General features: G+C 37.4%; 1 protein-coding gene across 37 annotated transcripts in view; it reads left to right on the top strand.

Moving 5' to 3' along the window:
• Positions 1-14,560, top strand: part of RBFOX1 (RNA binding fox-1 homolog 1) — an 873,300-nt gene that overhangs the window by 527,943 nt on the left and 330,797 nt on the right. Inside the window, exon 1 of one of the 37 annotated variants that reach the window (XM_084536932.1) lies at positions 6,058-6,107. The exons of the other annotated variants lie outside the window; for them this stretch is intronic. Coding sequence (XP_084393058.1) covers positions 6,066-6,107 — 42 coding nt within the window. The 5' untranslated portion in view covers positions 6,058-6,065. Of the gene's footprint in view, positions 1-6,057; positions 6,108-14,560 lie in introns of those variants that run through there. 37 annotated transcript variants of the gene reach the window in all.

Below are 14,560 nucleotides of genomic sequence, written 5' to 3'. Positions count from 1 at the left end.
TTTCACTTTATTCTGTCAAGATACTATGTACAAAGAGGTTAAATGTGCTTCAGCTTTCTGATGCATTTAGTGAGGAAATAATTTTAGTACTCACTTGTATTTAGAGCTGAACTTAAACATCTTTACAATTGAACTTTTTTATTTTGAATGGCTAAAAAGAAATAACATATGGGGGGGAGGGAGGGAGCAAGCGGTAGAAATAGCTTAAGTCAAAAGCTGGGAATGGAACAACTCTCTGTCAGTCATACGTTAACATACTTTGTTACTGACTGTATTGTATTTGGGAAAGAACTCTGAATGCTGTCTTATTCCTCACTTAGATAAGCTTTCAAAAGTGATCTCCAAATCCTGTCTGCCCAGGACAAGGATTTGCTGAGAGTGACAACACATGCCTGCTACATTTCCCCTGCATGCTTTTCAATAAGTGAATTCCAAGGGTTCTGACAAAAAAAAAAAAGTATTAGAAAATGCTCAGTAGTATGTTTCAGTACAGCAGAATACATCGGGTAAAAAGCAAAACTGTTTTTGCAAGTCTATATTTATAAGCCTAAATAATAAGCTTATCAGGAAGGAAGGAAAATTCATTTTAGGGTGTTTGGAGAAATCTTGACTGGTAATACTAGTTCATTTCTTCTTGCTGCTGCACATTGATACTTCACATGGTATGACAGCCTTTTGGAGCCATTTCAGCCCTTTGTGGCTCATCATAATCTCATTCTTCATCCCTATGATTTCAGAAGCTTTATGGAAAGAGCATGCAGATGTGTATGTGCTTTAGCATAGTTGATAAGTGCCTCACATGACCCCATCAGAATTAATGATGTTTTCTACCTATTCAGCAAGAGGATTACAATTTTTATTTTTCTTTTGAGCTTCTTTATAACATTTTGTTCCTTACCTATCTATCAATCAAAAATCAAACTCTGCTTTTATTTTAGTTATCCTCATCATACATGCCTCATTCGCTCATTACCACCTCTGGAGGAACCGGCTATTTTTAACTGTGCAGTTTTGCTTCTTTGTGGTCACTCAGCTGTGCTTCTCATACCCTGTCTTTACTGATTTAATTTCTTTGTCCCTAATATTTCCCTACACAAGATTAGTACATGAAGGATTGTCTTTTACCTATAGGTTACAAGACTCTTGGGGGAGGGGAGGGGGGGAAGAGAGGAGACAAGAAACTCAGAAACCTACTTTAAACAACACCGTTCAATAGCAGTTTTCTTGGAGACAGAAGACAGATGGAGGATTCTTAAGAAAGAAGTATGTGATATGAGAAAAAAAAATCCATTATTATCCATTTAGGGAAATACATAATTTGTCTTAAGCTGTGAGTAGTTTTTAATGATTAATTACTATTTTTCTTTTCTTTTTGTTTTGCTATTAACAACATTAGGATATTTCCAAAAGGGCTCTGCAATGCTTTTATTGAGTAATATGAAATAATATTTTGAATGAAGCTTTAGTTTTGTTTCTGCATGTAAAAATGTTATTAAAAAGCAATTAGGAATATTCCTAAAGCAATTAGGAAGCAATTTTCATTGTACCAAAATGAGCCGTGGAATTGCTCTGGGTTGGAATTCTCCCAACAAGTCGGGAGAATGTACTGTTCCTGACTGTCATCTAGAGTGGCCATGAAATTCACTTCCATATGTAGTGTGTGAAACTGCTCTCTAATTACTCAGGCTACAGTTTTACTGTATGATTTTACATCTACTGTTAAATAAAAGATTATTTTGTGCTTTAGAGATATAGGTACAGTTTGGTCAAATTACATGCCTTTTGTTCACCTGACTCAGCAAAGCTAAAGCTTTCTCCCTTCTTTCTTTTTTCTTTTTTATTTTTTTTTACTCAGGATATGGAATCCAGTTGATTTTGTGATTTTGTTTATTTACTTATTTATTTACTTATTTTGAATCCATGACACAGTATATACTTTGCCAAATACACACATTACTGACACTTAAGAAGAACTAATGCAGTTAGGTCATTACTGCCTCTTTACTATTAAAAAAAAAAAAAAAAAAAAAAAAAAAGTAACCATTATGGGATAAAAATTAGCTTAATGGAATAGACACATTCCTGTAACCTCCCTTCACCCCCCAAGTCTAATTTTGAACTATACTGTCAAAGGTGTGAATAACCGTGTTTTTCAGGTACATTTGAATTTCTTCTTCATGTTCTGACATGAGGATGTACTATTGCAAGTACAGCACTATGCTGGTTTGCTTTCTGTTTTGGATCATTTTGGTTCTGGTTTGGAGTTCGTCACAGTCAGCCTAAATAGTCCTTTAAAAGTCAGTGTAGAAGTATGTCAGTAGAGAGATTCTGCTTTGCAAGGTCCATTAAGCAAATGTAGTATTTTTTCTTAGGAAATATGGCTTAAATAAATCTGTTACACATGGATATAAAGCACCTTGTTAAAAAACACAAAATGCCATACTCAAAGAGTAGCTGTAAATAGCTTTCTGTCAAAGTGGATGAATGTTTTGGGAAAGATCTTGCAAAATGCTGTTTTAGGACAACAACTAAGTAAGGCCTCTGAAATAGGCCTTACTTTAAAAAAATGGTATTTGTAAAGCTTAAGCTGAAAGGCAATATTCTGGGAACACTGCTTAAAGAAAAATGTGACTTTGGCAGTAGAAGTACTGAGGAGTGTATGAAGCAGCAGAGCTCTGGAAAATGTGACCTACAGGGAAAAGCTGAGGAAGAGAAGCCTGAACAAGAACTTGCTAATAGTCTTCACATACATAAAAAACAGTTGCAGATAGGAAAATAATTAACTTTTTCTCTGTATTCACTCTGCAGTAGGCTTATATTGCTTCAAGGTCAGCTTTGGATCATCATTGGGAGAAACTAATGGAAGGGCAGTTGAGAAGTTGACAAGGTTGTTTAGGAAAGTGGCAGCATCTTTGTTGCTAGAATTTTGTAAAAACAGTTCAGACAGAAAATGCAGATATAGCTCAACTGGGGAGCTGGAGTAAAGAAAGGCACTAAAGAGGAAGAGGGGCAACCAAACGGTCTGTCTAGATCACCATTGTATTTCTTCATTATTTGCTTGGCCAGCTAACTCAGATTGAACACGCTAATTAAATGCTCTCGAGATGAAAAGTGTTTCATTTGTGCTTGATAACCTTATTTTATTTTGTCTACTGCTAAACACATTTTGGAATAAATAAAAATAACTTCAAGCAATCACTTTTCAAAACTGCTAGCAATTATTTGTTGTATTACATACCTTTCTTTCGATTTAGAAATGAAAAGAAAAATAGAAGCTTTTTTAGAGCTCTGGTTATTTAATACTGTATACTACTTTATTAATAACAGTTGAAGCAAGAAGGTATATTCTTAGAAGACATGTTCTTAGAAACAGAATCAGAATCTAAACTTGGAAGCAGAGTAAGTGTCATAGGCGTGAACTGTTCCCTAGGGCACCCTTCAGACAGTCTTTAGTTCACAGAATCACAGAATAACAGAATTTCTAGGTTGGAAGAGACCTCAAGATCATCGAGTCCAACCTCTGACCTAACGCTAGCAGTCCCCACTAAACCATTTCCCTAAGCTCTACATCTAAACGACTTTTAAAGACTTCCAGGGATGGTGACTCCACCACTTCCCTGGGCAGCCTGTTCCAATGCCTCACAACCCTTTCAGTGAAGAAGTTCTTCCTAACATCTAACCTAAAACTCCCCTGGCTCAACTTAAGCCCATTCCCCCTCGTCCTGTCACCAGGCACGTGGGAGAACAGGCCAACCCCCACCTCACTACAGCCTCCCTTGAGGTACCCATAGAGAGCGATAAGGTCGCCCCTGAGCCTCCTCTTCTCCAGGCTGAACAAGCCCAGCTCTCTCAGCCGCTCCTCGTAGGACTTGTTCTCCAGGCCCCTCACCAGCTTTGTCGCCCTTCTCTGCACCCGCTCAAGCACCTCCATGTCCTTCTTGTAGCGAGGGGCCCAAAACTGAACACAGTACTCGAGGTGCGGCCTCACCAGAGCTGAGTACAGGGGGACGATCACCTCCCTAGCCCTGCTGGTCACACTGTTTCTGATACAAGCCAGGATGCCGTTGGCCTTCTTGGCCACCTGAGCACACTGCTGGCTCATATTCAGCCGACTATCCACCATCACTCCCAGGTCCTTCTCTGCCTGGCAGCTCTCCAACCATTCCTCTCCCAGCCTGTAGCTCTGCTTGGGGTTATTGCGCCCCAGGTGGAGGACCCGGCACTTGGCCTTGTTGAACTTCATACAGTTGACCTCAGCCCATCGGTGCAGCCTATCCAGATCCTCCTGCAGAGCTTTCCTACCCTCAAGCAGATCGACACACGCACCTAACTTGGTGTCATCTGCGAACTTGTTCAGCACTTCCTGTTGTCTCTTTCCCACAATCCAGTGCACTTTATTCTCTTTCCCTCCAGGTTGGAAATAAAATTTTACCATCACAGCTGAGGAGGGAATATGTCACAGTACATATAGGCACAACTTTTAAAGAGTGCACATATGTCCAAACACCAGGTATTGCTCTAGGCTTTATATCTGCAAGGTTTTAACAGACATTACCAGGTGCATCTCAGTTACGTACCAGTGAAGATATCATTTGTAAGGCAAGCAGGAGTGGATGTAAGAAGAGAGAGAGGTGGTCTGTCTATATATAATCTTAGCACAAAAATTGAAAAGCATTAGAAGCAATATAGTGTTGATGTCCGTGGAGCCTTTATTACTATTATTAAATATATTGAATAGAGTATTTTTCACTGTTTAAACCTTTTCATATCTCTCTAGGAAGGCAAATGGCTTAGGCATGTTTTATGTGAATGGCTGAATATATAATACTGTGGTTTTGCTTTCCAGCAAAACAGAACTCTTTCCCAGGAACAACTCCTGCTCTTACCAGCAGGACCAGGGAAGTAATTGTCCCCTTGTACTCTGGTGAGGCCACACCTTGAGTGCTGTGTTCAGTATTTGGGCCATCAAGGCCCTGGAGCGTGTCCAGAGAAGGGCTACAAAGCTGGTGAAGGACCTGGAACACAAACCCTGTGAGGAGTGGCTGAGGGAACTGTGCTTGTTTAGTCTGGAGAAGAGGAGGTTCAGAGGAGACATTACTCTCTACAACTACCTGAAAGGAAGGTGTGGGGAGCTGGGGGTCGGCCTCTTCTCACAGGTAACTAGTGATAGGACTAGATGGAATGGCCTCAAGTTGCACCAGGGGAGGTTTCGGTTGGAAATGAGGAGACATTTCTTCTCAGAAAGAGCAGTCAGGCATCGGAATGGGTTGTCCAGGGAGCTGGTGGAGTCACCATCCCTGAGGGTGCTCAAGGAAAGGATGGACGTGACACTTGGGGACATGGTTTAGAGGATGATATTGGTTATGGTTGGACCAGATGATCTTGGATGTCTTTTCCAACCTTAATGTTTCTATGATTCTACTTACTCCCCCAAACTGAGGTCTTGTTTGAACCTAACTTCTTCCCTCGCACCCAGTGCATTCTGCACCTCTAGTGACACAAACCCTATAGTCCAGCATTTTGTTGGTGGAATGGAATGCAACTGCTACTGTTCACTGCTGGGGGGGAGAGGCCTGAAAGTGATGCTATCTGAAGTTCAGGGAGTGTGTGAGAGGGGGAGAGAGAGAAATACAATGGAGACAGGGCAGAGTGGAGAGTGGTGGCTCGTTAGGGTCATCAGAGGTCAGGGCACAAAGCTGTTACTGTGAATTTTCTGGTAATGCAGGTGTTACTATCATGTTGGTATTACTTCATCATGTATTATTTTAGAATAATGATACTAATGTAGCATTAATTTATCACCTCTCATTTGGATACACTACTCTGTGTAACGTACGTTGCAATGTTTGAATTGTATGTAATGTATAGAGTTCTTGTACTGATTGCTTCTTTTCAGAAGCACATTCATATGTGAAAGGGCTATAATAGTAAAAGCAGCCAAAATTGAAGTACAGTCTGTTAAGTACTGTAATTATGTTCTTTCCTTGGTAAAAGCAATGCAAGCAGGGCTTTTGTTTATTTATTTGTTTTGTTTGTTTGTTTTTTAATTATGAGCAGTGAAGGGAATGGAACAGGCGGAACTGGGATCACCAGGAATGATCTCCCTGGTAAGAGTGTATTCTTGTTTGAAGTATCGGATGTTCTTTTGCACTGACACAACAGTAACAATTAAAAATTTAATCATAGCATTAGTTTTTAAGCATATTAAAATTTAAAGTTTAACAGTCCTTTAGTCCTTTCCTGAATGGAAATGATAGAAATACCATTTGCAGAAATGGTAGAAGTGTGTAATAACTTCTGTTCTATAGTTGAGTGAAGACTAAATAAGGTAACATTTTCTATTCTAGAAATGAATAAGGAAGAAGTTAGACTGAACCTATGGAAATCAGAAATATTTATATTTTAAGTATAAAAAAAAGCTAAAAATTAGAAGAGGTTGGATGTGGAACTCTGGATCATTATTTGTTATTTCAGCAACTTATTATTATTCAGGAACATCTGGATAGAATAGATAAACTTGACAATTATGGTTTTCATTAACAAAAGTAATAGTATGGGTAATGTCAGGGGATTTTTTTAATCTAGAACTATTCATATATATTGTGTATAAAAATGGTTAAGTGGGAGATCTCATTGTGAAATTGCAGAGACTGTAATCATGTGTATTTATAACAGAATCGCTCAGGGATTGGGTTGGTATGTGCAATACTTTTTGTCACTGACCAAGATGCAAGATATCACAGACTGAAGTTTGTAGGTGATATAAAGAGTAGAGAATGGGAAATATTGGAAAAGTGACTGAGTTGTAAAAAATTGAATCTCTTGATAAACTGACTGCAAGCAAGTAATTTGTTTAAAAAACGATCAGTTAAAATAATATACATAGTAATATATATATAATATGTCTATATATATATGTACATCAATTTATAAAATCCATCAATGGGGTCTTCACCATTTCAACAGAGGCTTGGAATATGAGTTCCAAGTAGCATGGACCAGATGGGTAGCACAGGTTTTGGATGTGAAAACAATACATTTCTTAAGAAATGTTCTATTCAGACTGCTTGACTTGTATTGGGAGTACTGTGTCCATTTGTCATATTTGGAAGCTCTAGATGAAAGTTTATAAATTGCAAAATTAGAGAAGCTCCATAAGAATGACTACTGGGTTGGGAAACATATTTGACAGTGAAAGCTTTAGAGACATGATTTAAAGAAGGGATTAACTTGACCTGAACTGATGAGCAGTGATTTATTTCTAATAGATACAGTATGATCATGACCAGATGATACAAAACTGGGAAGAGTAGATGATATCCCAGAGGGTGGCTGATATGCCAGCAGGTCATGCTGTCATCCAGAGGGACCTGGATAGGCTGGATAAATGGGCTGGCAGGAATCTCCTGAACATCAAGGAGAAATGCAAAGTCCTGCACCTGGGGACTCAAAGCCCCCAGCAATAAATTCTGGGAGCCACCCAGCTGGAAAGCATATTGACAGAACAGGCCCTGAGGGTGCCAGAGGACACCAAACTGAACATGAGCCAGCAATGTGCTCTTGCAATAAAGAAGGCTAATGGGCTGCATCAAGCAAAGTGTTACCAGCATATCAAGGGAATTGATCCTTCCCCTTTATTCAACACTGGTGAGTACTACTACTACACCACATCTGGAGTCCTGTGTCCATTTCTGGGCTTTCCACCACAAGAATGACATGTGCATATTGGACAAAGTCCAAAGAAGGTCCACACAAGTGATGAAGGGACCGGAGTGTGGCTATTGTGAGGAAGGGCTGAGAGAGCTGTGACTGCTCAGACTGGAGAAGGCTCAAGGGGATCTCATCGATGCCTATAAATCCCTGAAGACAGGGTGCACAGAGGATGGAGCCAGGCTCTGTTCAGCAGCGCCCAGGGCCAGGACCAGAGGCAGTGGGCACAAGAGGTTCTGTCTGAAGATCAGGAAAGAATTTTTTACTGTGTGAACCACAGAGGTTGTGGAATCTCTCCTTGGAGATCTCCCAGAGCCACCTGGACATGGGTCTGGGACCAAATTGGACCAGGTTGGACCAGACATCCCTTCCAACCTCAGCCATGCTGTGATTTGATGATTCTGTGATACATACTTTTACTAAGGAGCATAACTGTGGTAACAGAGGTTTCTTCAGTCAAAAAAAAACAGATGTGTAACAACAGCCAATACCCAGAATGAAAAACTAGACAACTTCCTGCTAAAGTTTTTTGGTATTGAGAGATATTGAGCATTGATGCAACTTTTTGGAGAGTTACTTCTTCCTTTCTGAGAATTTAGTGTTTTGTTTTTTCCCAATGCAAATCTCTATTTTAAAAAAAATATATATATTCATTCAGAATTATCTTATTTTTTTGTTTCATATACAAAATTAAAGAATTGTTTGGGTCTTACATGTGCTGGAATATACAGTTGATATAGTTGTGCATGATAACTGTATTTGTATGTTACTGAAAAAAGGTGTGTGAGGCTGGTGATAGGGTATGTGGGAATAGATCAGCTGTTTTGGGTTCTCTTTTTGTTTGTTTCTGGAATGTTTTTGTTTTGTTTTAAGTTGGGACAGAACATAAGGAAAAGAAGTGTAATTCTGTACAATTGAAAAGGGTAGAAATGCAGTAACTGCATGAGAATACTTATGTGCCAGCTGCTGAACATAAAACATTCTTCACTGAAGTATAAAATCTGTCAGGGAAGTGTAGCTGCTGACAAAGAACATTTTATCTCAGTGACAGAAAAAAAAATATCCATATGGAAGAGAAAAAAATATCAATCAGCTGCCTTTGGTATATTATTTTGCAGTTTTGATGAATTCTGAATAAAATGACTATAAATCTTTTCCTTTTTTTTTTTTTTTTTTTTAAAGTTTCCATTCTTTCCTTCACACATGCTTTCTATTAAATGTGCAATTCTTAGAGAACTTTCATGTAGTGTTTTTAATGTTTTTAATTAACATCAACACAGTGAAATTTCAAAGAAATTTTAAAACCTCATTTCTTAATCCAAAGTCTTAGTATTTTATACATAAATAAATAAATAAACAAGAACTGCACAGGGAATAGCTAACACTGTGAAATGGCATGCTTGAAGCATGCTTCTTGATGTCAGCTACTCCCAGGGAGAAATAGTAGCAAGTACCTTGTTTTAAGACCTGTTTTCAAAACTTGATGCTAAAAAAATATTACTGCTGCCAGCTACATCAGTTCTATAAGAGACGCATTTTGATAGGGATGCAAATTTTTCTGGAGTATTTCCTTTATACCCAAGTCTTGTTTCAGTTACAGAGTAGTAGATGTGACTGTTCATTTATCTTCTTATATTCTGGGTTTAATTTCTGTCTCTGTGCAAGACTGTTTCCTGATGAAGATTAGGACTAACAATGTAAAAAATGTTTCATTACATATTCTTGTCATAACTTTTCCAAACTTACTAGAAGCAAGAAATAGTAAGAGTTGAATAAACATATTTTCTCAGTGTAGGTTTAATGGCACTAGGAGTAAAGACACATGTTGCTTATAAACATCTTTGGAACCTACAAATGGAGAAGACTGTAGGGCCTAGCAACCAGACAGGAAAGGAAGAAGAAATGACAATAGACAATGTTGTTAGTAACAGAGGAGAACATAGACTTGTCCAGCAGTGAAGCATCTGTCAAGGAGGGATATAAGTGAATATGTAGCAATGAGAAGGTGTCTAAGACTGGTGCCTTGAATCCACGTGAGAAGAAGAGGAGGATGATCCTGAGATCATGGATATGGAGAACTGAAGTAATGAATAGGTTTGATGTCAAGAGGTTATGAGCAGGGACTCAGTGATGCTAGGGGAGTGTCATTACTGTAAGGAAAGATAGAGAGGTCAAACAGTGAAGAAGGAGAAACTGAAGAATGAGGAAGCATAAATACAAGACTTAACATTCTTGTTCTGCTGAGTTATATTATTCCTTTTGTACAAGTAAACTTTTTTTTTTTTTGTGTGTGTGTGTGTTTCTTAATATTTTCTGAACATGGAAGGAGTATTTACTTGAGTATGGAAGGAGATGCATAAATAAATGTGTTTGTTGAAAATATGAAAGTATTCTGTTTTGCAAGCATCCTGGGTTCAACTGTCGGGCCATGTAGGTGCACAGAAAGATACAGTCTGTGTACAACCACATTTCTAGCCTAAAAGAAATAACATATAAATATCATAGATAGTAGAAAAGTAGAGAAGGAAAGTAGAAACCAAACTGGCAGAAGAGAGATGTTCTAAGACTCAGCAAGATACTTGAGTTAAACAGGCATGACACCTTGGCATCTGCATTACTTCTGTGCTTGTTTCAGTGGGCTGTTGGTCATCTGTGGGTTGGTAAGCTGTTTTCATAGGTGGCAAGAGCATTTGACAGGAAATAGGCATATTTCCTGTCTGGTTCCATATCTGATTTTGTGAACTCAGCTAAAGAGTATGCTCACCTAGAGTGAATGTCCCTCTTGATCCACTGTTGTAATTGGCCCAACTGGAATTACTGAAGGACAAGTGCTTACAACTCACAGATCAATTTATTTTTGTGTTTGTTGTTTTAGCCTTGAGGTCAAACGGTGAAGGAGAAACTGAAGGGAGGAAGCATAAATACAAGACTTAACATTCTTGTTCTGCTGGGTTATATTATTCCGTTTGTGCAAGTAGGAATGTAGGAATATTGTAGGAATGTTTTTCAATACATTTTTCTCTTTTAATTGCTCGGTCTTACTGTAAAGAACTAATTTAAGGACATCCCAAATCATTTATAGGAACCACAGAAGTAAAGAGACTAGATCACAGATTGGAATGTAAACTCTGTAGTTTGTGAGAAGTAGTGTATGCAGAATTAAATTGTATGTTTAGCTTTGCTTGTGTTTTGTTGGTTTGCTTTTTTTTTTTTTTTTTTTTTTTTTTTTTTTTTTTTCTAATCCTTTGAATCTATTTATTGGCAATGTGAATCCTTTCGTCACTTGCAAGAGGTGTGAGCTAAGAAACAAACACCTGTGTCTGTGACTTCTGTTTGTTGCAGCCTCGGAGGCAAATTGAAAGGTTTTCTAGTTGTGCATTCCAAGACTGTAAAAGCTAATTCTAGATTTATAAAATAGGAAGTTTTTAATGTATTTCATTTCTACTCTGTAATACTTTAAAACTTAATATAAGGAACTGTGTTCAGCATTTCAGGATTTGCAGTGGTTTATCATGCATCTCATTTGTTCTTTACATCTCTTTCTCCAGACACTCCAGACACACTCAGTTATGTTCTGTGTGCTGTATCTGAAGTCACTGAGATTCAAGTAAGACTCTTTTGAAGGATTCTCTGACTATAGGGTGGATACCATATTCCTCATGCTGTATTGATATGTACTGTTAAAGAAACCTAATGTTCTATTTATGTGTTGCCTACATTAAATATTTCTATTTCATTCCATTTGCAAGGTAACTATCTTTAAATTAGTTTTGACAAGTATTATTTTTAAGTGTTGTTTTCATTTAAAATCAAATATGTAGCATTTTTTCACTTCTTCAGGCCGGAAAGCTGTTCACAAACATTCTTCATAGGAAGAGTTACATGTCAAATGTGTACTGTAAAATTGCTTGTTATACATGTTATACACTTTGGGGGAATGAACAAAGTCAAAAACACTTAAAAGATGCTTTCTTAAAGTAACTTTTCCCCCCCACAAAGGAAACCTTATTTTGGAGGGGTTGTACATATGCTTAGCTTGCAAAAGTACAACATCATGGATGTATGATATTTGAATGACTGGTGAGAATTAAAAAAAAAAAAAAAAAAAAAAAGAGGAAAAAAAGCTAGGTGTCACTCTTCTACCAAACTATGTGGTTAGTAAAGAGAAATAGACAGAAGGCGTCCAGAATATCATGGATACAGTGACCGTTTTTGTTGTGGTAGTTTAGAGACCAAAAAAAAAAAAAAAAGTGTTTAGTGAGCTGTCAGAGAGATTTCTATACCATTGTTCGGATGAGGTTCGTAAATTATCTGAAAATGACCTAGGAGCAAAACTATTTCAGCTGAGGTAGAGGTCCTTCCCTCACTCTTTGCAACATGTGAAGTTACGGAGTTTCCAGGTCCATTATCTGTGCACTATATGAAGACTTACTTTCTACAGAGAACTTGATCTTGTTTATTTGAGCAAGAGCTTGCTGTAAATGTTATCTGAAAGTGATAGGGAGGAAAAAAGCTGCTTTTTGAAATAAACATTTTATTGTGACCATTAGTAGCCTTCATTATCCGGTTCTAAATGCACAGAAGTTTGCTGGCTTTTTGTCATCCTCATTCCACAGCTTTGTTAATACACCACCATGAAAATGAAAGTTTCATACACATTGACATAATTAATGAAGAGGCAGGCAGCGTGCTCTACCAATTAACACCACAGGGAAAAGTAAAATTGGCTTCCTTTTTGTGTGTTGTGCCAAAGTTAAGGACTGTAACACACAGCAGATAAATAGAGATCCTTTTAATGAGCTGCAAGATAGAGCTGAATAACTCTGAAAGGATTTTGGATAAACATTGCCAGCTATTTAGAGTGTTAAGAGTAATTGATGAGCTTTGTTAATTTTATTTATTTATTTATTTATTTATTTGGGGGGGGAAGGGGCAGGGAACCTGACAAAGAATGGAAGAAGTGCTAGTTAATAACTAATTTTTCTTTTCTGTGTAGCTATTAGGCACATTGAAGAATATAACAAGCAGTTCTGAACAACTATGGGGAAAAAATAGAAATGGTTTACCAGCTCATACTCAACCAATAAGTTTTTCAGAATTCAGTTTTTCAGCTTATTATTTCTGTACTTACTATCTGCTCCTAATGAAAACTTGCCTAATTGTTCTCTGACTCAGGTTCTAAGCAGCCTATCCATCTGGCAACATAAGACATCACTCAGCCTTGATTTTTTCCAACTGCCCCAGAAGTCCTAATATTAAAATTAATATAATAGGAAAGAAAACAGATGAAGTTATTCTGTGGTTTCTGTGAAATATTCTGCTTATCTTTAGACATATGTGCAGAAACTTCAGAGCAGTTCAGGTCAAAACTCTTTTCAAATTGTCCTAAAAACCTTTTCAGTAAGATGGCAAGTTTTGAAAACAAAGAAAATCCTAATATGCAAGGGCTGTTTATGAGCGAAAAAGAATGGACATCGGAAGTTAAAATGCCTGAGTTCAAGCATGCATCATTTAGCTAGAAGTCTTTGGCCAGGTATCTATGTAATAACAGAAACATAACCTTGACTACTTAATATCACCAGCTAATTCAACGCTTTTTCTAAGCAAATGAAAAAATCTCCTTCACTTTCTGTCCATTCTAAACTATTTGAATTTTAACTGCCTGAATATTGAATTTTATGCCAGAATATAGCAAGACTCAAAAATAATGTTGAACTTTTAAAAAATATTTATTCAGAAAATAAAAACAGTAATAGAAGATGATTAACTTATTTCCCACTCTCCCACCCTGTAGAGATTTCTTCCTAAATCTTGAGTCTTCAGCTGCTGGGAGATTGAATTTCTCCCTAATCACTTGTCCAGTAATGAAGATGCATCTCGATATATATATTTTTTAATTCATTTTTATTTATGTTTCATTTCCTCATTAGGTAGTCAGTATTATCTCAAACTTACAACCAAGATTTTTGATTTATTTTTTTTTTTCCCACTGCTCACACTTCTATTACTTCAGTTCTTCATCTCTTATTCTGTTTTCACCTTGCCTTCCTATCTCTATATACCCATTCCGAATCGTTCTTTTATATTCTCCTTATGTATCTGGTACATTGTCTAATATTTTGCTACCCTAGTTTTCATGTTAATGTCCCATGAATTAGTAAAATGTCCTCTAAATTTTAGTTACTTCTTTTTCTCCTCTTTAACAATTGTCCTTCTGCTTATGTCCTTCAAAACATTTAATGCACTCTCTTTTGTCCCTAATAATGGGCCAAGTCTCTCTGTTGTGGTGATGTTTGAGACTTCCTGGCTATTCTCAGCTAATATGATGGCTGTCATCCTTCCTTCTCAGCCAGCTGGCTGTAACTCTGTCTCCACTCTGGCTGTTGCTGTCACTAGCAAACTTATCTTTCCCAAGTGTCTGAATATTCTGATTCTTTTCTTCTGACATCATGTACTCTCTTTATGCCACTCTATGCATATGCAGTGACCCTATTGCCTTTGTGTGCTGCCCAGTAGAATAATTTCTAGAAGGTCTATAAACCACAATGGCAACCAACTGATGAGGTGAGTGTGGAGCATGTGACTGAGAGGAAAGAGGAATAAAGTCTGTATAGAGTTAGAAGAAGAAAATACTTCATTGGCTTATTTTTTGAGGATTCTGTGCTTAATTGTGTCTTTGTCTTCTACTTTAGAAAACAATTTGCACTCTTTAATGCTTCATTTTCCCATATTTGTACAGACAGGATATTACTGAAATAACATGTTTAATTTAATTTATCAGTCTCCAGGTTGTATGAAGTTTCTCTGTTGAAACTTGCTGAAGATATAATATAATTAATCTCTTAACTCT

Source organism: Aythya ferina (assembly GCF_964211825.1).
Source record: "Aythya ferina genome assembly, chromosome: 15".
NCBI classification, from domain to species: Eukaryota; Metazoa; Chordata; class Aves; order Anseriformes; family Anatidae; genus Aythya; species Aythya ferina.
This window is presented reverse-complemented; position numbering and strand designations above follow the sequence as displayed.